The following is a 20,662-nucleotide window of genomic DNA, read 5'->3' on the forward strand; positions in this document are numbered from 1 at the left end:
GGGCTGATGCTCAGGGCTGCTCTGGGATGTCCAGGGCTGTGGCTGATTGTGGGGCTGGTCTGTGAGGACCTTGTTGTGGAGCACTGGGTGGAAGCTAGAGGAGGTGGGATGATGAGTAAAGTCCTCCGTACCATGGCTGGGAGGGAGATGGGTGTGCTGAGAAGGTGAGCACGGGTATGTGATTTACTCCTTTAAGTAATCTTGGTCTCCGAGCCAGGACCAGGAGGGAAAGGCTCCAACCGAGCCCAGCTCGCCCCTTCCCAGAGCTCTGCACTTGGAGGGCTGGGCTGGGAGGTCTCACTGAGGTCTCGCGCTGCAGCTTGTGCAGGGCTGTAAATCTGAGGTAACAGAGGTCCCTGCAGGTTTCTATAACCCAACCCAGCTAAAAATAGTCAGGAAGCAAAACAAACTGAACATTATAATTGAGTTATTTCCTTGCGCCCTGAGCAAATGCAGCTCCCTGATCTGGCTGCAGTGAGAGGAGCTGCGTGTCCTGAACGCGGCTCCTGACAGGGATTATCAGTGTTGCATGAGGCTGTGTCTAATCTCCTGCCTCCTATTTGGGGCGAGCTGTGGTCCTGGGGCAGAAGGGGAGAGGGGAGCCTTATCTCTGCTGAGATAACACTGTCACAGCTTGGCTGGGAACAGCTTGAATCTCCAAGTGCTTTGGAGAGATGCAGCATCTCTGTGCCCATGTCTTGGGTGCTGGAGTACAGGCTGTGCTTGTCCTTATCTTGGCTCCTAACCCTCACTTTTTCCAATCTGTCTTGAATTCTGCTAGATAACCAGGCATGTCGGACTCTGAAGAGGTCACTGAAGAATATGAACAGTAAGTGGTTTTAAATAACCTTTCTTTCTCATTATCCCCACTTTCCCATAGGGCCATAATATTGCTTTAGAGGTGCTGTTTGTTGGGCATCAACTCTTGTCATTAACCCGACATGAAATCCCTCCACCTCGTGCCCATCCACTGTGGTGATGGTGCTGAGACCCCTGTGGTGGGGAGCTTTGCTGTCAGAGCTGGATCAGCACAGTCACAGTAAGGTACAGTCCCTAGGTTAAAAATGTTGCAGTCTGAATTGCTGAGATGGAGCTAGGAAAAGCTGATGTCATCAGCCTGTTGCTGATGGGAACCTACTGCCACAGCCAGAGCATCACTCCTTGAGGCCCAAATCTGAGGGCAGCTTTTGCTGGTGAGGGTTGCTGGGCCATGAGGGGAACCCTGGAGAAAGGGGTTCAATATAGAATCACAGAATCATAGAATCATAGAATCACCAGGTTGGAAGAGACCCACTGGATCATCGAGTCCAACCATTCCTATCAAACACTAAACCATGTCCCTCAGAACCTCATCCACCCGTCCCTTAAACCCCTCCAGGGAAGGTGACTCAACCCCCTCCCTGGGCAGCCTCTGCCAGGGACCAATGACCCTTTCTGGGAAAATTTTTTTCCTGATGTCCAGGCTGAACCTCCCCTGGTGGAGCTTGAGGCCATTTCCTCTCGTCCTGTCCCCTGTCCCTTGGGAGAAGAGCCCAGCTCCCTCCTCTCCACAACCTCCTTTCAGGTAGTTGGAGAGAGCAATGAGGTCTCCCCTCAGCCTCCTCTTCTCCAGGCTAAACAACCCCAGATCTCTCAGCTGCTCCTCTTGTTCTCCAGCCTCCTCACCAGCTTCGTTGCTCTTCTCTGGACTCGCTCCAGAGCCTCAACATCCTTCTTGTGGTGAGGGGCCCAGAACTGAACACAGGATTCGAGGAGCGGTCTCACCAGTGCTGAGTCCAGAGGGAGAAGAACCTCCCTGGCCCTGCTGGCCACGCTGTTTCTGATCCAAGCCAAGATGCCATTGACCTTCTTGGCCACCTGGGCCACTGCTGGCTCATGTTCATTCACTGTCAACCAACACCACCAGGTCCTTCTCCTCCAGGCAATATCTACAAGACAAGGTCATAGGGATCAGTCCAAACATGGCTCCTACTTCTCATCCACCAGCAGAAAAAGTAGATCTGAATCCTGTTTTGGTTTTTTTTTGTTTAAATGCCAGAATAGATTTGTCTGGGCACATCCAGAGGCAGATTGCACATGTCTCTTGGGGTCAGGAAAGGACTACGGGGCCAAGATGTGCTGTGCGATGCCTGTTTCTAGGATAACAGGCCATGGTCACTCCATCTTCTCAAGCTGCAAAATGATGTTGTGCTCTGGCCACTGTCAAAGCATCGGTCGAGCACTTCAGCTCCTGCTGTCTGCAGACTTCAGGGTGACCTGGATGTTGTCTTGTCCCCACTGCTGCCTTGCAGCATTCTGCACAACGACTTGCACAGTTGTCATTGCCCATTGCTCCAAAGAAGGGGAGCCAGCCTTGAGGAAGTCTCAGATCCCCTTTGGTTTCACTGTTAGACACATGTGCCCTGCTGCAGCAGGTAACTGAAATCCACAAATTTGTGTTGTGTTTGCAGGGAGCAGGAAGGTAAGAGGACATGAAGCATCTGCAGCTCCCGTAAGGCTGAAACCAAGAAATGATCAGAGCAACTTCAATAACCTGTGTCTTCTTTCCCTTCCCTCTCTCCCGTGTGTACGTGTGCTCTGTGAAGAGGAGTACGTGGAAGAAGGTAGGTGTTTAACTGGTGGTTGCAAGGGCCAAGAGACAAGTGCTGTAGGTCCAGTTGGTTTTGCTTGGGTGGGTTGTGGTGGTAAGCTCCTTGACTGCAATGGGAGAGTCATTACCAGGAAAGGCAGGTGAGATCATGTTCTAGACTTTTCTGCCTCAAATACCGGTAGGATCAAAACCACGCTGAATGATCTCAGGATCTCTTTTTGTCAGAGTGATCCCTTGACTCAAAACAGTGGTGGAAATGTTGGACAGAAATGAGTTGGCAGAGTTGTGATCCCAATAACTCAATCATAGCTGAAGCTTTGGCTGAATGCATATTAATGATGCTCAAGCACAAACCTCCAGCTGCCTCAGTCCAGCTAAGAAGCAAACCCCATGGTGCACGCAGCCACTCTGGGACACAGCTGTGCATTTGGAGCTGGGGTTGGGAGCTGGGTTTTGCTGAGCCTCTCACCACTTCAGGGCCTTGCCAGGCAGCCTGCGCTGCTGCAGGGCAAACCATCCTGAGCATTAAAGAAAAGAGAGGCCAAAGGGGGAAACCACTGCAGTGCTGGAGTCCACATCTTGTGCGCGCCACAGCCACACTCCACAGCTTCATGGCGTGCAACTAACCTCTGCGCTTATTCCTTTCCCTCCTCCCTGGCTCAGAAGAGGAAGAATGGATAGAGGAAGAAGACGGTAGTTATTGCACCTTTCTTTATTTCACCTCCACTGCTGCTGTGAATATGTTGTGGGTCGGTGTGTCTTTCGCCCCTCCCTGTCTGGGAAATGGTTTTCTTTCATTCTTCCACTTCTCTCTCCTGTTTCTTGCACTCTGCCCTTCCCACCCTGCTGTGCTGTGTGTAGCTGCTCCTGTGTTTGTGTCTTCTCTCTTACATCTCCCAACCAAATGCACTCGTGGTTTACTATCTTCTTTTTCTTTCTTTCTCTCTTGCTGTGGGACCACAAGTCTTCCCAGGACCTGTGGGCCCCAGCATCACTCTGACTCCAGTGGAGGACTCTTGTGGGGATACTGCTCCCTCCAGTGGAAAAATGCTCCAACAGTGTCATAAATAAGACTGTAAAGGTGCGGAAGGCACAGTCTCTAATGCCAGCCAGTCTTGCTCTTTGCTGGCTAGAGAAGATCGATAGAAATCACCCCTCCTCATCCAGGGGTATAACAGCATGATAGCTGAAAGGGCATGAAAGACAAACTCTGAGGTGGCTATAAACCCTTTAATTTTTTTTTTTTTTGCCCTACCAAAGAGAGCAGCCCTTGGGTAAAGGTTAGAGCAAAGCCCTTCTCTTTCTGAGCCGCTGCTTCTTCCTGCAGCTACATCTCCCTCAGGTCTCTGTCTTGCCCAGCTCTGTGCCACCGTTGTCCTGGTACCGGGGTCTGCAGGGAGCTAGTGGGAGCAGTGGCTGTTGGACTCACACTGCCCGTTATTCCACAGGTCAAGAAGAACAGGTAGAGGAGGAGGAGGAGGAGACCGAAGAAACGAAGGCAGAAGGTACGTGGTGACTTTACCAGCAAGTTCCCATGGCTTGGCTGTAGCCATGCTCTGCTTTGGTGGGGTGCCAGGTGGGGTCGGGGTGTCCCAGTGTGGCCCGTGACAGTGGCCAGTAGCACATAGGGGCAGCTCTGCCTGTACCTGTGGTTTCCCGTAAGGAGGTGTCAAAACTGAGCTGCCCTTTCCTGATCTACCAAGTCCCTTGGCCCTTCAGGCATGAGGGTAATGGTGTTTCCCACTGGTTGCTGATCAAACAGTTTGTGTCCAGCATGCTGAATGCCAAAAATTAGTTGAGCCTGTTCCACTGAGAGGTTTCTGCAACTTTAGAGGGGATTTTCCAGAGCTGGGCTCACGCTCTGATGAATTTCACCTTCCAAAGAACCCTGGACTTTATGAGACCTCTTTGGAGCAGAAGGGGTCTCCTGATATGTGTCCCTGTGCTGTCTCAGCTGGTGGGACAGGCTCAGATCCCAGCTATGCTGCCCAAGTTAGGGTGCCGGGACTCTTCTGTGCTGGGGGAATGTGTCTGCCCTCACCCACAGATGCTCATATTCTCCCCATTGCTTTGGAAACAGAACAAGAAGATGAAACGAAAGCACCAGAAGAAGGTAAAGCAAGAATGGAGGAGAAACAGTTTTGGCCATTTCAGTCCTGATCTCAGTCCCCCACTGGACACTTGTAGGGGGGTGTTTGGTGGTGTATTCATTTGCTGCTGAAGAGAGAATCTGCAGTAAATGGGGCAGAGCTGCCCTGGCCCCGTCCTCTGCCAGGGCTGGGGCAGCAGGAGGCCCGCAGGAGGGATGGCTTTGTGCTGCCAAGGTAAGAAATTCACTAAAAATACAGAAGGAGAGGGTAGTAGCTCTGCTTTCCCAGCCCCAGCTCTTGCAAAGATTCTCTGGGTTCCTCCTGGAGACAACTTGGGGCTCTCCTGGTCTGTCTGAGAGTGAGGGATGTCCAGGAGGCACCTGCTCTCTCCCCGTTCATCCTTGCAGGGTGGAGCTGGGTTTTGCAGAGGGGATGAGCGCAGGGTAGAGGGGAACAACGTGGTGGAACCACCGTAGGCAAGGTGCACAGCAAGAGTAGCTTCCAGAAGCCAAAGCATTTTATTTTCCACAGATGGAGAGGGAGACCGAGAGCAGGAGCCTGGGGAAGGTAAAGTATCCATCCTTGTTCCCCTCTGGGGCAGGAAGGACTGTCCCTTCACCTGTGTAAGGAGGTACAAATGCCTTTCTGCTCAGCCAGGAGCATCAGTGTGTGTCTGGGGGTTTGGCACACAGACCGACACCTCAGTGCATGCCTCTTTGCTGGAGGATGATCCACAGCGCAGCCGGTGCTGCTGAGAGAGGGTCCCGTGGCGTGGGGTTTGGGTTAAGAGGTGAAAGCAAATGCCTCTGTGACATTAACATTGTCTTTCTCTCCTGCTTCTGCGGACCTGCAGGTGAATCAAAGCCAAAGCCCAAGTAAGTGTTTATGCGTTTTTGCTGGTGCAAGGTCTGATGTGGGAGCAGTGCCAGGGCAGAGGCTCCATGTGATGGGCTTAGCACTATGATGCATGAAGGGCATGGGACAGTGAGGCCTCAAAAGCATGAAAGCAGGCTGGGACTGGGACATGGAGAGAAAAAAGGGAAAGAAATGGGCAGGTAAACATGGAATATGAAGGGAATTGTGAGAATTGGGCAGTTCTGAAGCATTTTGCATGTTCATTGGGGGAAGACCAGCTGCCCTGTGGCCCTGCAGCAGGAAAAACCTGTGTGCACCCCAGCCTGGGGTACAAAGTCCATGGCACAGCCAGAGTCTTTCTTCTGCAGCATGGACCTGGCCGTGGTTGGCATGAGGCATGCATTTGCATGAGTGCCAACATCCCAGGGACGGGAGCACCTGCCTGAAGGAGTGGGGCCCTGAACTGTTGCCAGGAACTTGCAGGTTCTCACGGACAGGTGGGATGCGGTGATGTGGGAGGCAGATCTGTCCTCCACTGCGATCTCTTCATCCATTTGTGTCTTCATGTACCCCTACTGAGCATCTCCTGCCCTCCCTAGAGCCCACAGAGGATGAGAGAGTGGTTTCCAGCCCCTGTGGCAGCGCACACTGGGGCACACATTTCCTTTGTCCTCTTTTGGGTGAGCAGGGGGGCGGCTGCCAGTCCCAGGGTGCCTGGAAAAGGATCATGGCCAAGTTGCCTGCAGCTTACAGAGTTATTCCAGCCATGTGGGCACACTGGAGCGCTTCCCAGGAATGTCAGAGGTCTTCCTCTGAGGCTGTCCAGCTGGCAACCTCCAGCAATCAGCATTGCACTTCTCTGTCCTCAAACTGTTCTCATTTTTCATCCCTGGGGATTGTGCAGCTCAGAGGGGAGGGCTGGGTAGATCAGTGCGTGGATGAAAGGCGCCATCCTGTCCCAGGCTCACCATCCTTCTGCTCCACCTTCAATTGCAGGGTCTTCATGCCAAACCTGGTGCCTCCCAAAATCCCAGATGGAGAGAGACTGGATTTTGATGTGAGTAGTGCACTCGGTGTCAACTCCCATGAGGTTCTCCCCTTGTGTTGTGTCTCCACACTTTGCCCAACAGCTTTGCAGCTCCTGCATTCATGCATTGACGTGTAACCATCACTGCTGCTTCTATCTGGTGCAGGACATTCACCGCAAGCGCATGGAGAAGGACCTGAATGAACTTCAGGCCCTCATTGAAGCCCATTTTGAGAGCAGGAAGAAGGAAGAAGAGGAGCTCATCTCCCTCAAGGACAGGATTGTATGTCTGCAATCCTGCCCCTCCATCACCACTGCCACCATCTCCCCTGTGGGCAAACAGCCAAGATCCTTTCCCCACTGTCCTGAGAGCAACCTGAGACATCTCATGTCCCAGCAAGACAGAGCCTGAGATATCAGCCAGATTTTAAGCTGCAGTGCCAGGGAAGTCCCTCATCTGGCTGCTGTGATACTATGGTGTCTATTGGAGATGCATCCTCCCCTGCAGGCACTGGTCCATGCAGTCTCCTGGGAAACAAGGGAGCAGTAGATTTTCCCTTGGGGCTCTTGTGGTTTTGGGGTCATAGCTGTGTCCCTAGGGACAGAGAGGATGCAAATTCCCTGAGACAGCAAAGCCAAAGTCCTCTCCTCCTGCAGGAACAGCGGCGAGCGGAAAGAGCAGAGCAGCAGCGGATTCGCAGCGAGAGGGAGAAGGAACGCCAAGCCCGCATGGCCGTGAGTGTCTCAGTGGACAAGAAAGCCAGGGACGGGCTTTTTGCAGGGGCCTGGAGTGACAGGACAAGGGAGAATAGCTATAAATTAGATGGGGGAAGATTTAGATTAGACAGTAGAAAGAAATTCTTCATGCTGAGGGTGGGGAGGCCCTGGCCCAGGTTGCCCAGAGCAGTGGTGGCTGTCCCATCCCTGGAGGGGTTCAAGACCAGGCTGGATGGGGCTTGGAGCAACCTGATCCAGTGGGAAGTGTCCGTGCCCATGGCAGGGGTGGCACTGGATGGTCTTTGAGGTCCAAGCCATCCTATGATTCTATGGTCTCTCCAGGACTGTGGGGCTTGGGCTGGTATTGGGTGACAGAAGACTGGCTGTGGAGCACATGGGAGCACGAGCTCTGTGTCACTTGCTGGTCTGTGAGGTCTCTGTCTTTCTGCTTCTGACCCACTTCCGATCCTGGCAGGAAGAAAGAGCTCGCAAAGAGGAAGAGGAGGCACGGAAGAGGGCTGAGGAGGAAGCACGGAAAAAGAAAGCTCTCTCCAACATGCTGCATTTTGGAGGCTACATGCAGAAGGTGTGAACCTACCTGAGGGGATTGCAATGAAACTGCTGGTGCTCCCAGAAAGGTCTCAGTATTGGGTTGGCCCCACAGCACTGTGCATGTTCTCAGTGCCGGTAGACTGTGGTTTCTATGAGCAGAAGACAGGCCACCACGGCTGGGTCACAGCAGCGGTCAGAGGGCCAAAGGTTGCTGAGAGCTCTGCTTTGCAGATGCTGTCTGGGAGGAGACCAGCCTTGACTCAGGGACAAGGATGAGGGTGTAGGGATACCTTGTCCACTGTTGCCGAGATTTTCTTGAGGATCTCATGTGTTTCTGGCTTCCCAAATGCAGAACATGTTGGGGGTCAGAGCTGGGCACAGAGGTAGAATAAAAGCTGGGCACATTTCTTTCCCTCTGATGGACTGATGGTTTTCCTTAGTCAGAGAAAAAGGGTGGGAAGAAGCAAACAGAGCGGGAAAAAAAGAAGAAGATCCTCAGTGAACGGCGGAAGCCCTTGAACATTGACCACCTCAACGAAGAGAAGCTGAGGTAAGAAGGGGCTGCAGGAGGGATGTCCAGAACAGGGGCTCTGCTTTGGGTCCCACCGCCTGGGACAGCATCTTCAGCTGGGGTGGGTGGCCTGGGGCTTGCAGCGCAGACAGCAGAGTGGTGGCCCAGCTGGGTGATGGGCTGTGACACCCCACTGGGGACGTGGGCTTCATGGCTATGTTGGGCCACCACTGCCAGGCTGCTGCTGACAGCGCCAGCCATCAGAGGGAGCCACGCTCACACGCGTGGGACATGCGTGTCCCCACGCACCCCGACCTCAGCCCATGGCCCAGGTCCACACATGGTACTGGTATTGCCACCTGGACAACACATCCCTGTCTGGGCATGGAGTGTACAGCGACCCACGCTGGGAGAGCAGGCGAGATAGTGGCATCACTGCCCAGTCCCTTTCAGTGAGGTCCCTGTGAGCCACATCACTTTTTTGTGCTGACAACAACTGTATCTTCCCACAGGGAAAAAGCCAAGGAGCTATGGCAAACCATCCGTGACCTGGAGGCTGAGAAATTCGACCTGCAGGAAAAGTTCAAGCGGCAGAAATACGAGGTGAGCCGGGAAATCCTCCATCAGCTTGCTCACCCTCCATATGCCTGGCTGCTCTTTCTGCTCCCCATGTGGGAGATGAGGTAGTTGTCTGACTGACGGTGCTGTCACAGGAAAGTTGGCTGCATCAGAAAAGGTCTGTACCTTCCCTTGTGCATCAGTGGCAAACAACTAGCAGGCTTTGTACCACTGAAAGCAAAGCCACATCTGCCACCCTTTTGGACATGCCCAGTCCATGGAGGAGTTCAAGGCCAGGCTGGATGGGGCTTTGAGCCCCCTGATCCAGTGGGAGATGTCCCTGCCCATGACAGGGGTGGAACTGGATGGACTTTGAGGTCCCTTCCAACTCAAATAGTTCCGTGATTCTGTGACTCTGTGATCAAACTCACCCTCCCAGGGGGTGCCAGCCAGCCTGGCAAGGCAGAGCACACAGCTATGAAATGCTGGATGATGTGACAGCTGCTGAAAGGATCTGGGTGGTGGTCCTGTAACCTCTCAGCTCCTGAGGAGGTTTGCTTTGCACTGCAGAAACCTTCCTTCTGTGCTGCACATCACAGCCGTGTCCTAACCCCACACAAGAACTGCTGAGGAAGGGAAAGCAGTGATGCATCTTTACCCTGACCATTGTCCCTGGCCAGGTGTAGGGCATCTTGCCAGGTCTCACCATCTGCTTGCATTTCTCTTGTAGATCAACGTCCTCAGAAACCGCGTTAGTGACCACCAGAAAGTGTAAGTCCCTGGGTGGGCTGAGCATCCTTCTGCAATACAGCCTGCCCTTCCAGATCCCTGCTCCACTGGCCCCAGTTCCCTCCCCGTGTATCTCCTGGCTCTCTCGCACCCTTGCAGAGCCACCTCCTGTCCTTCCCACTCCAGCTCCTGGTCCCACTGGTACCCAGTGTTCATGGACCTGCAGGTCTGGTCCATGCTGTCCTGCTCCCATTGACAGACCCCGCATTGCCTCCCACCTCCACTAGCTTCCCCTGCCCCAGAGACCCTGGCTGGGTATGGATCCCCAGGAGATCCCACCTCTGCATGTGGACCCTTGTGTTCTGCAGGATCCTGCCAGCATCCAGCCACTGCCATCCCTGCAGTGTGCATCCGAGGGAAGGTGCTGGAGATTCCAGGAGGGGAAACACCATGAGCTGTGGGAGCTGCACAGCCCCACAAGTTCAGAGGAGCCTGTCCTTGTGCCCATGTTCCCTGCACAGGACTGGGGGACCCTTTGTAGGAGGGTGGAAATGGGTGTTTATCCCCACCCTTGGGGGCATCATGTGATTCTCACTTCCCCGCACGTCTCATCCTTCCCATCCTGCTGTCTCACATGAGAGGTGCTCAGCCTCCCCTGTGTGTCAGATAGCAGCACCTTCTACACTCTTACACCAAATCTCTCTTCTCTTCTGCCCCAACACGGCCTGGTGCTGCAGCAAAGGGTGAGTAGAGGCATTTCCCGAGTGCTGTGTCCCCCCGGCATGTGTGTTGCATGGATGCCAGGGCTGATGTCAGGCTGGCGGTGGGGCAGGAGGAGGAGGCGAAGCCAAGGACTGGCAGCCAAAGCTGCACTGGAGACTCTCAGAATGACAGGCCAGAAATGCTCTTCACTGTCCACCTGAGCCTTCTCCTCTCCGCTGACCCTTGCCCAGAGCTGAGCCTGTTTCCCTGATGCTGGTTAAGGAGAGCGATGTGGTGTGTCCTGGCTAACAGCTCCATAGCTTCTCATTCTGGGGAGAAGGATCCCGCAGGAGTTAGTATCCCTCCGCAACTGGGGATTCAGCTTGTCCATTCTTCTCTGAAGGAACTCTGGGAGGAAGAATAATAGGAAAAGAACTGGGGGCCCTTAGAAACACCTGGCAGAATGCATGAGCTTGGTTCCACAGAGTCCCAAAACACATAGACTGACTTAGGTCCCAAGTTTTTACCCAGGGCCGCTAAAGACCTTCTTCCCCACAGGGCAGAGAGCACCGGCTGGAGATGGCCCTGTCCTCTTTGCAGGGTCTCTGACTCTTCACCAAGGGTACCCCCTTTCTCCTGCCTTTCACGGTCACTAATGCCTTTTTGTATGTTCATTTCTGCTTGCCTTCCAGGTCAAAGGGTGCCCGTGGGAAGACCATGGTGGGTGGTCGGTGGAAATAGATGACTCAGAAGGCACGGAGAGGTTCATTGCCTTTTGCTCAACCAGCTGGCTTCCCTACATCGTGGATCCTGCACTGCACCTACCTGACCTCCCACTAGACATTGCTTACAAAGACCTTGCTGGAGGCAGAGCTCTGTCTTGGTGGGAGACACTTCGCAAGGTTCCGTTTCTCATCTCCGCACCCCCAGCTGATGTTGTGTCTGTAAATAAAGAGAATGGTGAGGGGGTGTGGGTGTTGTCTCCATCCTGAAGCTCTGAGCCCCGAGGAAACAGACCCAGGGCAGCCCCAGCAGTGCTGAACTGAGCAAGTGCAGCCGCACAGCCGCTCCCTGGGCTGCAAGAGGAGGCAGCGGCCGGCCAGGACCTCCTGAATAACATGACCCCTTGCCTCACAGCATCTCACGCTTGCAGTCCTTGGGAGGTTTAGTAACAGACCTCAGTGCTCTGACCTGCTTTTCTTGCTACAGTCTGGGGCAAGCGCAGTTATGGCCACTTTAGCTCCTGCTTTGCTGTACCAGAGCCCCCCCACCTCCTCTCTGTGTCAGGGCCAGCCCGATAGGATAAGGGCACCATTTCCAGGCTCCTTGGTCCATGGATTAGTTTAATCTCTATTCCTCCCACTTCCTAAAGGGCCTAGGCCAACTGTGTTTGCCTCCTCTGCATGTTTCTGACAGCAAGCAATGAAGACTTGAGATGAGTCTGTGTGGAGAGAATATTTCCCTGCCCTTTTGGGGTGCATCTCTTTCATCCAGCTCTAGGCATCTCTGTACTGCGCTCCCACAACCAATACCCACAGGGGCACATCAGCTGCGTAATCCCAAGTGTTCCCAATGCCTGCATCTGGACTGTCAACCAGTAGTAAAGACCCGGTTTGCTTGACCATTGCCTGGGGCAAGCTGTCCCTTGCTGTTGTCCCACAGCATCCATGAGGCAGTTCCCAGAGCAATGGGGAAATGGGGTGGATGCACAGGATGGTGGATCTTCAAAGCCTTATTGTCCCTTGATGAGACATTTTATCTCCCTTCTTGCTGGAGCTGCCTGTCCTCCCCACCCCAGGGGCAGTGATGCAGGTGCACCCTGCAGGCTTCTCCCTTGTGCTACCCATGGGATGACAAATGATTTTGCCTATTTCAACACATACCATCAGGTTTTAGGGAGTGAGCCTCTGGGATACCTCAGCTTCAGGGAAGCAGCAGATGGAGAGCAACCAGTCCCCTATCATCCGCCTCCACAAAAACAAGTGTGGAGGGATGAGGCTGATCCCCTATTAGAAGAAAAACGGAGAACTAGGGAGGGTGGTCGTGCCGGGATATGAAATCCCTGGAGGGTGGCTGAGTGAAGGACCGTCAAGTGACATTTCCACCCTGCCTGATGCATGTCCCCAGAGGCATGGCTCAGGGCAAAAGAGATCCAGCTGGCTTGAGAAAAAATATCCCTTTCTCCTGGGCTCTGTAGATCCAGGCTCAAAATCTTTCTGGCAGGCAAAAGCAGGGCTTTGCCGGTGCGCGGTGCAGCGCATGGGTGCTGCAGCTGCTCTGCCCGTCCCTGCGGGGCTGGCAGCGCCCAGGGTGGGGGTACAGAGGCACTCCCTGCTTCCCACAGCTCTGCCTGTCTCGGCAGCGTGCTGGCCCCCCGCCAGCCTGGCTCCCTGCGCACCGGGGCCGAAACCAGCACGCTCCCTCCCTGCCTGGCACCTCCCTCTCTGTGCCCAGCGCCTGGTGCTCCAGCCATGCCAGAACAGCCAAGTCAGCGCCCAGCCCTGCCACCGACCCTCCCCTGCTCCCTCACCCACCCGTGTCCGTGGCTTTCTGCTGTGTGAGGCCGTGGCGCAGGGCGCAGAAATCCTTTGGGATGCAGCAGAGGGTTTGGGGACTTCTCCAGGGTCTTACTGGGTGCTGGCACCACCCCAAGCATCGCACGGGCTGTGTGATGGTTGCGGTGTCGCAATGGCACTGTGTGCTGTGCCAAGGTTTGCTGGAGTGCGGTGCAGGGCCCTGTGCGTGGTGAGCAGCGCCGAGGTGCAGGGGTGCCGTGTCCATCCTGCCGGGCACAGCAGGTGTTTTGCCAGTTGATGAGGCTAGTGCAGCAGGACTGGCCACGGTGCTGTGCGCTGCGGTGTGATGGACCCCGGCAGCAGCTTTTGGAGAGTCATGCGGGGCACTAACAACCTCACAATAATAGAGTCATAGAATCATGGAATGGTTTGGGTTCAAAGGGACCTCAAAGCCCACCTAATTCCACTCCTCCTCCCCATGTGGGCAGGGACATCTCCCACTGGACCAGGGGCTCCAAGCCCCATCCAGCCTGGCCTTGAACCCCTCCAGGGATGGGGCAGCCACCACTGCTCTGGGCAACCTGAGCCAGGGATTCACCACCCTCATCATGAAGAATTTCTTCCTCATGTCTAATCTAAATCTTTCTCCTTCCAATTTAAATCCATTCCCACTCATCCTGTCACTCCAGACCCTTGTAAAAAGTTCTTCCCCATCTTTCCTGGAGGCCCTTTCAGCACTGGAAGCTGCCCTAAGGTCTCCTTGAAGCCTTCTCTTCTCCAGGCTGAACAGCCTCAACTCCCTTGGCCTGTCCTTATAGCAGAGGTGCTGCAGTCCTTGGATCATCTTCATAGACTCCTCTGGATCCATTCCAACAGTTCCATATCCTTCTTAAGTTGAGAATTCCAGAACTGGACACAATATTCCAGGTGGGGTCTCACAAGAGCCGAGTAGAGGGTCAAAATCCCCTTGCTCAACCTGCTGGCTACATGCCATGATGTCATGGAGATTTGCACTCTACTAGTGTCCTGCAGCACTACTGTGTGATGTCAATGTCCCCACAGGCAACGGGACCTCTGGATGCCAGACCAAAGCACCAGCATCCTCTGGAGCATGGTATGAGGGCTAGAGAGCTCTGCCCTTCCCAGGATCTGTGAGATGTAGCATTCTCTAGCCCGTTGCAGGGGATCAGCATCTTCTGCCATAGAATGCAAACATCCTCCATGTCCTTTGAGGAGCAGTGCCTTGTGCAACACCACTCTGGAGTACAGCACATGGAAAGAGGGTCTGCTCCAACACAGTTCTGGTGCCTCAGTTAAAGAAACGTGTGGAAATCAGGTTGTGTCCCATGCAGTCTGTTCAGTACAGGATGCCAGATCCTTTCAGCTGCTCTACAGAGACATTGGCAGGTGGTGCATTGAGGTGTGGGTGTGATGCAGGGCTCGTGTCCTACAGTGTGGTGTGGGCAGGACACCTCTGCCCTCTCTGGAGTGATGCCAGTGCCCTGGCAAGAGTTCAAAGCTCCAGAGGCTGCTGCCAGCCTGAGATACAAAGCACCCTCCTCTGATGTTCAGCATGAGTGTCCCAACACCACTGCACGAGCCTGGACCCCAGCAGAGCCGTGCCCAGGTCTCACAAGCACATGCACCTTGTGATCTGTTGATGCAAACCCGTGCCAAGGTGCTCCTCAGGGTACCGGTGTCCCCATGTGGTGTAACGGATGCAAAAGAAGATTTATTTATTACCTAGAAGGTGCTAGTAAAATGCTGAGCTGGTGTTTTGGGCTGTGAATGTGCTCAACCAGAAATGTGTGTAGGTCACGCTCAAACCCAGGACTCCCAAAGTCAAATCCAGGCTGAAATACAGATATTGTAGAGCCTGGACTTGCCATGACTGCTGCATAAAAACAACCTGCTCATGTCTTTTATCAGATCATGTTAGCAAGGATGCTCTGGATAGCACAGAAGATTCTGCAATTGCTGCCCTGAGACCAGCTGGTCAATGCCTGTCCCAAAGAGCCAGGGTCATGCATGTGCCCAGCCTACCAGCATTATTGTCCATGACGTAGGTGCAGTTGTGCACAAGGACCTGTGAGACAGTGGAGCAGCAGTTCTTAATGCTGGAATACTGCCAGGGGCCAATGTGTTTCACCGGATGGGGATGTGGTACCTCTTGCTGTTCCCATCAGTTCAAGCAAAGGATCACCTCGCTCCAACCTTGGAATTGTTGGAGTGTTGCTTCCTCCCGTGAGGCACAACGTGAGCTTTGAAGTGGCTCCATGGGCTATGGAGTACGAGCAAGGGCAGTATGTGCATGTGTATCTACAACTACCTGAAAGGAGGTTGTGGAGAGGAAGGAGCTGGCCTCTTCTCCCAAGTGACAGGGGACAGGACGAGAGGGAATGGCCTCAAGCTCCACCAGGGGAGGTTCAGGCTGGACATCAGGAAAAAAATTTTCCCAGAAAGGGTCATTGGTCCCTGGCAGAGGCTGCCCAGGGAGGTGGTTGAGTCACCTTCCCTGGAGGGGTTTAAGGGACGGGTGGACGAGGTGCTGAGGGACATGGTTTAGTGATTGATAGGAATGGTTGGACTCGATGATCTGGTGGGTGTTTTCCAACCTGGTTATTCTATGATTCTATGATTCTATGAAGAAAGAGGTAGGGCCAGTGTTGGGGGTGTTAGGGCATGTTTCATGAGGATGGAGCTGGGCAAGCATGGTGAGTGTGTGCTGCTCTTCACCTCCTGATTTGCTCCCTGGTTGAGCCAGTGCCCATGGTCCCTGTTGCAGGACAGGGACTCAAGTCTTCTGAGGCTGGAGACAGGGGCCAGCACACACGCTGACTCCTCTGCTGACAGTGGATCCTGGCCGGCAGACGGAGTTCAGGCACAGCCCAATATGAGGGATATTCTTCCGGTGCCATTCAAGGTTGGCAGAGCTCTGCAGGGCATGGAACAGGTGGCACTGGCTGCCACGGCTAGAGGGCATTGACCATCCTTCAGAGCGTGGTGTGGGGTTCACCGCTTCCACCATCCATGGAACTTAGATCAGGTGCAGAGTGGCCACGTAGCTCTGACCCATGGTCCTGTGTTCCCAGGTGGAGAACTGGAGGGTCCAGCCTTGGGTTCAAGTGAAGGCCAACTGCCAACAAAACCCTGCGGAAAATGAAGCTGTACAGACTCTATTTTTTACAGGTCAGGTCTATCAACAGGCTGTATTTTAAAAGAGACAAAAAGGATGTAAATGTTGAATTTAGAAACACTTTCCAGGCCTAGAGCTGCCATCTGCAGAGTTCCAGGCCACGTGTTGCTGTGGGGTGGCCTCGGCACGCTCCCTGGCAGGGCACGGCCCTTTGTCTCTTCAAGCGCCTGACGTCTGCAAGTTTTTTTAATGATTAATTTTAAATGCCTTATAAAACTTCAAGTTTCACTTCATATCTTCACCCTGTAAATCACTGCTTATAGTAGCTAATTCGTAGGTATCAATTAATTGTCTTTAATTAGTTGCAGTCACTCATGTTTTCTGCTGATTCCACAGATGTGTTAAATCATCAATGGAGTCTTAAATGCACCGCAAGCACAATTTAGCATCTATGCAATGACCCATGTCCATGAGACAAGCCCCGCTGACAAAGCAGGCAACAGTGCTCTGGGATGGAAAGGAAGAGGCTTTCACTGTTGTCTGGAAGCAGCATTTTATTGGCACTTAGTGGAAGGAATAAAAGCTTCCTGGTGATGTCTGAATCATTGCTTTTGCATGTGCTCTCATGCCCAGGTTTCAGCTGAAGTCCTCGGTGTAATCTATGCTCTTTGGTGCAAGGCAGCAGCCACTGGCAGGACCACTGAGACACTGAGACCCAACAGCAGCCGGGATTAGCCCTTCGACTGGCAGCGGATCCATAAGGTTCATCACTGGTAAAGGTGGTGTTGCACAGTATGCCCTCACCTGGAGTGGTGCTGAGCTCCAAAGCTGCTGTCACAGTTTGCAGGAGCCTCCTGCAGAGGTGGCTCTGGCAGTCATGGGCACTGCCCAGGTCAAAGGCAAGGAGCTCAGGGGGTGGGAAGAACTGGAGAGACTTGGTCCTGCTCCTGTACACTGCCCTCAGCCTCAGCTGCAGAGATACTGACCTGTTCTCCCTCCAAAAGAGCACATGGAGACCCGACTCACGTGTGCTTACGTGGTGCACCAAGCTCTACAGCAAAAAGTGAGCCATGAGATGAAAGCCAAAGCCCTTAGCAGTGTCTCCCATGGTATCATCTCTGGGTACGTACATACAACACACACACACATCCAACAGCACAGGATGCATTTTAGGGTCTCATTCATTTATAGTGAGCAAAGTCTGAGCTTTGGCAGAGGAAGCAGAGGGCTTGGGAGTCATGCTGGCAGCAGGAAGCAGCACCAGAGGAGCGTAAGTGCACTGGCTGAGCCTCATTGGAGAAGCTGGTGGGGTGGTCCAGAGCTGATGTGGATGTAATGCTGAGTTTTAGTTTTGTTCACTCATATGGCAGCACTGGGGTCGTAAGTCTGTTATAGTCAAAGACTCAGTTATAAGCATATTTAATGAGGGATGTGATTTTGTTCACCAAGCACTGTCACCTTGGCCAAGAGCAAGGTCCTGCACCCTGTACACTCACAACACAAACCCATCACATGCTATGTGTCCTGTTCCACATAAGTTCTTATTTGAGCCTGTTGAAAACTGAGAGATGGAAATGCATGCTGGAGTGTGAACTTGCAGGCTTTGCCTTCAGACCTGGCATGACCCGTGCCTGGGAAAATCCTCATTACGCAGCAGTTCCCTTTGTATTTCTTCCTCCTTGAAACAAATATGCAAAAAAAGCCAGTCTGCTGCAGAATCTTTAAGTACACTGCCAGACCCAGGAGTGCCAGGAGGTGCCTGACCCCTAACCCGAGATGCCACCACACCTGCCTAAGCCCTGCCTGTTGTTTGCTACCAGCCCATGTGCTGTGGCTGCTGTTTGTGCCAATGAAGCCTGATTCTGGGGAGCATCTCTCTTTCACACTCTCCTGGGTGGAAAACTGGTTGAATGGCCAGGCCCAGAGAGTGGTGGGAAATGGAGTTAACTCCAGCTGGAGGCCAGTGACAAGTGGTGTCCCCAGAGCTCAGTGCTGGGTCCAGCCCTGTTCAATGTCTTTATCAATGACCTGGATGAAGGCATCGAGTGCACCCTTAGCAAGTTTGCAGGCGACACTAATCTGGGAGGAAGCTGGATCTGCTGGAGGGTCGGGAGGCTCCAAAGGGATCTGAACAGGCTGGATCCATGGGCTGAGACCAACGGGATGAGGTTTAACAAGGCCAAATGTCAGGTCTTGCACTTTGGGCACAAGAACCCTGGGCAGCTACAGACTAGGAGAAGTCTGTCTAGAAACTGCCTGGAGGAGAGGGACCTGGGGGTGTTGGTTGACAGCGACTGAATATGAGCCAGCAGGGGCCCAGGTGGCCAAGAAGGCCAATGGCATCTTGGCTTGGATCAGAAACGGCGTGACCAGCAGGTCCAGGGAGGTTCTTCTCCCTCTGGACTCGCCACTGGTGAGACTGCTCCTCGAATCCTGTGTTCAGTTCTGGGCCCCTCACCACAAGAAGGATGTTGAGGCTCTGGAGCGAGTCCAGAGAAGAGCAACGAAGCTGGTGAGGAGGCTGGAGAACAAGAGGAGCAGCTGAAAGATCTGGGGTTGTTTAGCCTGGAGAAGAGGAGGCTGAGGGGAGACCTCATTGCTCTCTACAACTCCCTGAAAGGAGGTTGTGGAGAGGAGGAAGTTGGGCTCTTCTCCCAAGTGACAGAGGACAGGAGAAGAGGGAATGGCCTCAAGCTCCACCAGGGGAGGTTCAGGCTGGACATTAGGAAAAAATTTTTCACAGAGAGGGTCATTGGTCCCTGTCAGAGGCTGCCCAGGGAGGTGGTTGAGTCACCTTCCCTGGAGGTGTTTAAGCGATGGCTGGATGAGGTGCTGAGGGACATGGTTTAGTGTTTGATAGGAATGGTTGGACTCAATGATCTGATGGGTCTGTTCCAACCTGGTGATTCTGTGATTCTATGAACTCAACACCTGCCCAACTTGCCTCTGCAGCTGAGCCTTAAAATAAAAGACACGGAGGAGGAAGGAAGAGCAGCCGAGGAAAGCAATACATCCCTTATCCAACAGCTCAGAGGTCACAGCAGTTGGTGGGGTGGGAGATTCCAGTTCCTGTCTCCTTGGTTTGGTATGAGAATGGCTTTAAGCTCTGGGTTTTAACTCCAGCTAAGCTGCAGCATTCAGTGCTCTCCCTCTGTGACACTGGTTTATAATTCCAGTGCTTCACACTACAACCAACGTGTTGGATTGTGGCATGGTGCAATATTGAAGTCATCCCATTGATGGTGCTCTCCTGGCTTCAGAAGTGCTGTGAGCCACTAGTACCTTTTATCTGCACCTGTAAACAAACACATTTGTGCCTTCACAGAGCAATAAATCTAACTTTGATATCATGGCAAAGGCGGAGCACTTTGATCTAGGGAAACGCTTTGATCTCTCACTGTCAACCAGATGTTGTTGACTGACTGTAGAAATAGAGCGATTGTCACCTTTTAGGTGGTGTTGCTATAGGATGACCTGTCAGTGTATCAGCTGCGTGCAGTGTCACTCCTTAAAACAGATAACAGGAAATTCAGCTAAAGTTTGTAATTATCAAATTCTTCTAACTTTTGGACATGTTTTGGTTCTGATTGGTTTTCAAACTCAGTTTTTGTCCAGGCAGTGTTTCAAACACTTTGAAATATTTACAATAAAATCATACTGACAAAGACAGAGAAGCATTTCTGGATGCTGGAAGAGCTGCCTAAGGGCCCCATCAGGAGGACCAGTCTTCTCGCCTGGGATGAGCACCTCATGGAGGTTCCACATGCACACAACACGTCCTCTACGGCTGCCAAGTTGGGTTGGTTGTACCAAGAGCTCCATGGTGGAGCAGCCACAGTGTGGAGGAGATCTCAGCATCACTGGGCTCCAGATACTTCTGTAGGACCCCTGGAGATGTCAGCTTCAGCCAGGATGCTCCTCCAGCCTCAAGGAGTAGATCAGGCATTGTAGGTGCAGATTCATCCCAGCGTCACCTAGCAGATGGACTCATGGCCTGATTTTAGTTTAAGGTCTCTCCTGGCAGGGGGCAGAGGTAAATATTTCCAGAGGGTGATTTAATATTCTGGAACGTGGCAGGGCAGAGTCAGGAGGACGGGGTTCTGTCTGGAAGGACCACACTGCAGCAGGGTGGGAACCAGCTCCTGCTTATTTGATCAATGGGACGATTATTAGTTCTGCGAGTTTCGGAGCCCTGTGGTTAACTGTAACCATCCAGCCATCATCATTGTGAAGGAAAAGTAACTAAAAGATTCTGCAAATGGTTGGCATTTCTTGGTGGCTGCAGAACAATCCCACCTGCAGCTTTCAGGTCCTTGGGCTAAGAGCAGGACAATCTACCAGTGCACAAACTGATAAAAAACTCTGAAGGAAGCACTTCTCTTTCAGGAAGAAGGAAACACGGTGCAAAAATCCCCAAAACTTCTACCCACAAGCCAGGCGAGGAGCCGAGGGGGACCAGTTGCTGCCTGCCGCAAGTCCCAGCCGTAGGCGGCTGCACGCGGGTACAGCACAAAGAGCGCATGTGGGTGCTTCACAAAGATGTGGGTTCTCATGGGCACAAAAATCCTCCATGCATTTTTTTTCTAGACACCAGTGTGCTGAGACAGAGATTTTGAAAACCTGGCCCTGTGCTCTATGGTAAAACATTTGGCCCATGACACTTCCCTGGCAGATGTGAG

The 20,662-nt window shown here is 53.1% G+C and overlaps 1 protein-coding gene across 1 annotated transcript; it reads left to right on the plus strand.

Annotated features, from left to right (window-relative positions):
• The first annotated feature begins 281 nt into the window (after positions 1–281).
• Positions 282–11,337, plus strand: TNNT2 (troponin T2, cardiac type). The gene is made up of 16 exons (XM_069875819.1): positions 282–829; positions 2,451–2,461; positions 2,586–2,603; positions 3,254–3,283; positions 4,039–4,095; positions 4,671–4,703; positions 5,212–5,247; positions 5,534–5,555; positions 6,532–6,592; positions 6,729–6,845; positions 7,220–7,297; positions 7,755–7,865; positions 8,272–8,381; positions 8,855–8,945; positions 9,631–9,671; positions 11,024–11,337. Exons 1-16 carry the CDS (start codon positions 792–794, stop codon positions 11,070–11,072), a joined length of 903 nt encoding a protein of 300 aa, XP_069731920.1. The 5' UTR covers positions 282–791; the 3' UTR covers positions 11,073–11,337.
• The last annotated feature ends 9,325 nt before the right edge of the window (positions 11,338–20,662 follow it).

Source organism: Phaenicophaeus curvirostris, chromosome 24, assembly GCF_032191515.1.
Source record: "Phaenicophaeus curvirostris isolate KB17595 chromosome 24, BPBGC_Pcur_1.0, whole genome shotgun sequence".
Classification (NCBI taxonomy): domain Eukaryota; kingdom Metazoa; phylum Chordata; class Aves; order Cuculiformes; family Cuculidae; genus Phaenicophaeus; species Phaenicophaeus curvirostris.

Coding starts and splice junctions, on each gene's coding strand:
- TNNT2 (XM_069875819.1), top strand. CDS start 792: ATGTCGGACTCTGAAGAGGTCACTGAAGAATATGAACA. Junction 4,096..4,670: donor CGAAGAAACGAAGGCAGAAG/GTACGTGGTGAC, acceptor CTTTGGAAACAG/AACAAGAAGATGAAACGAAA. Junction 5,248..5,533: donor AGAGCAGGAGCCTGGGGAAG/GTAAAGTATCCA, acceptor GCGGACCTGCAG/GTGAATCAAAGCCAAAGCCC.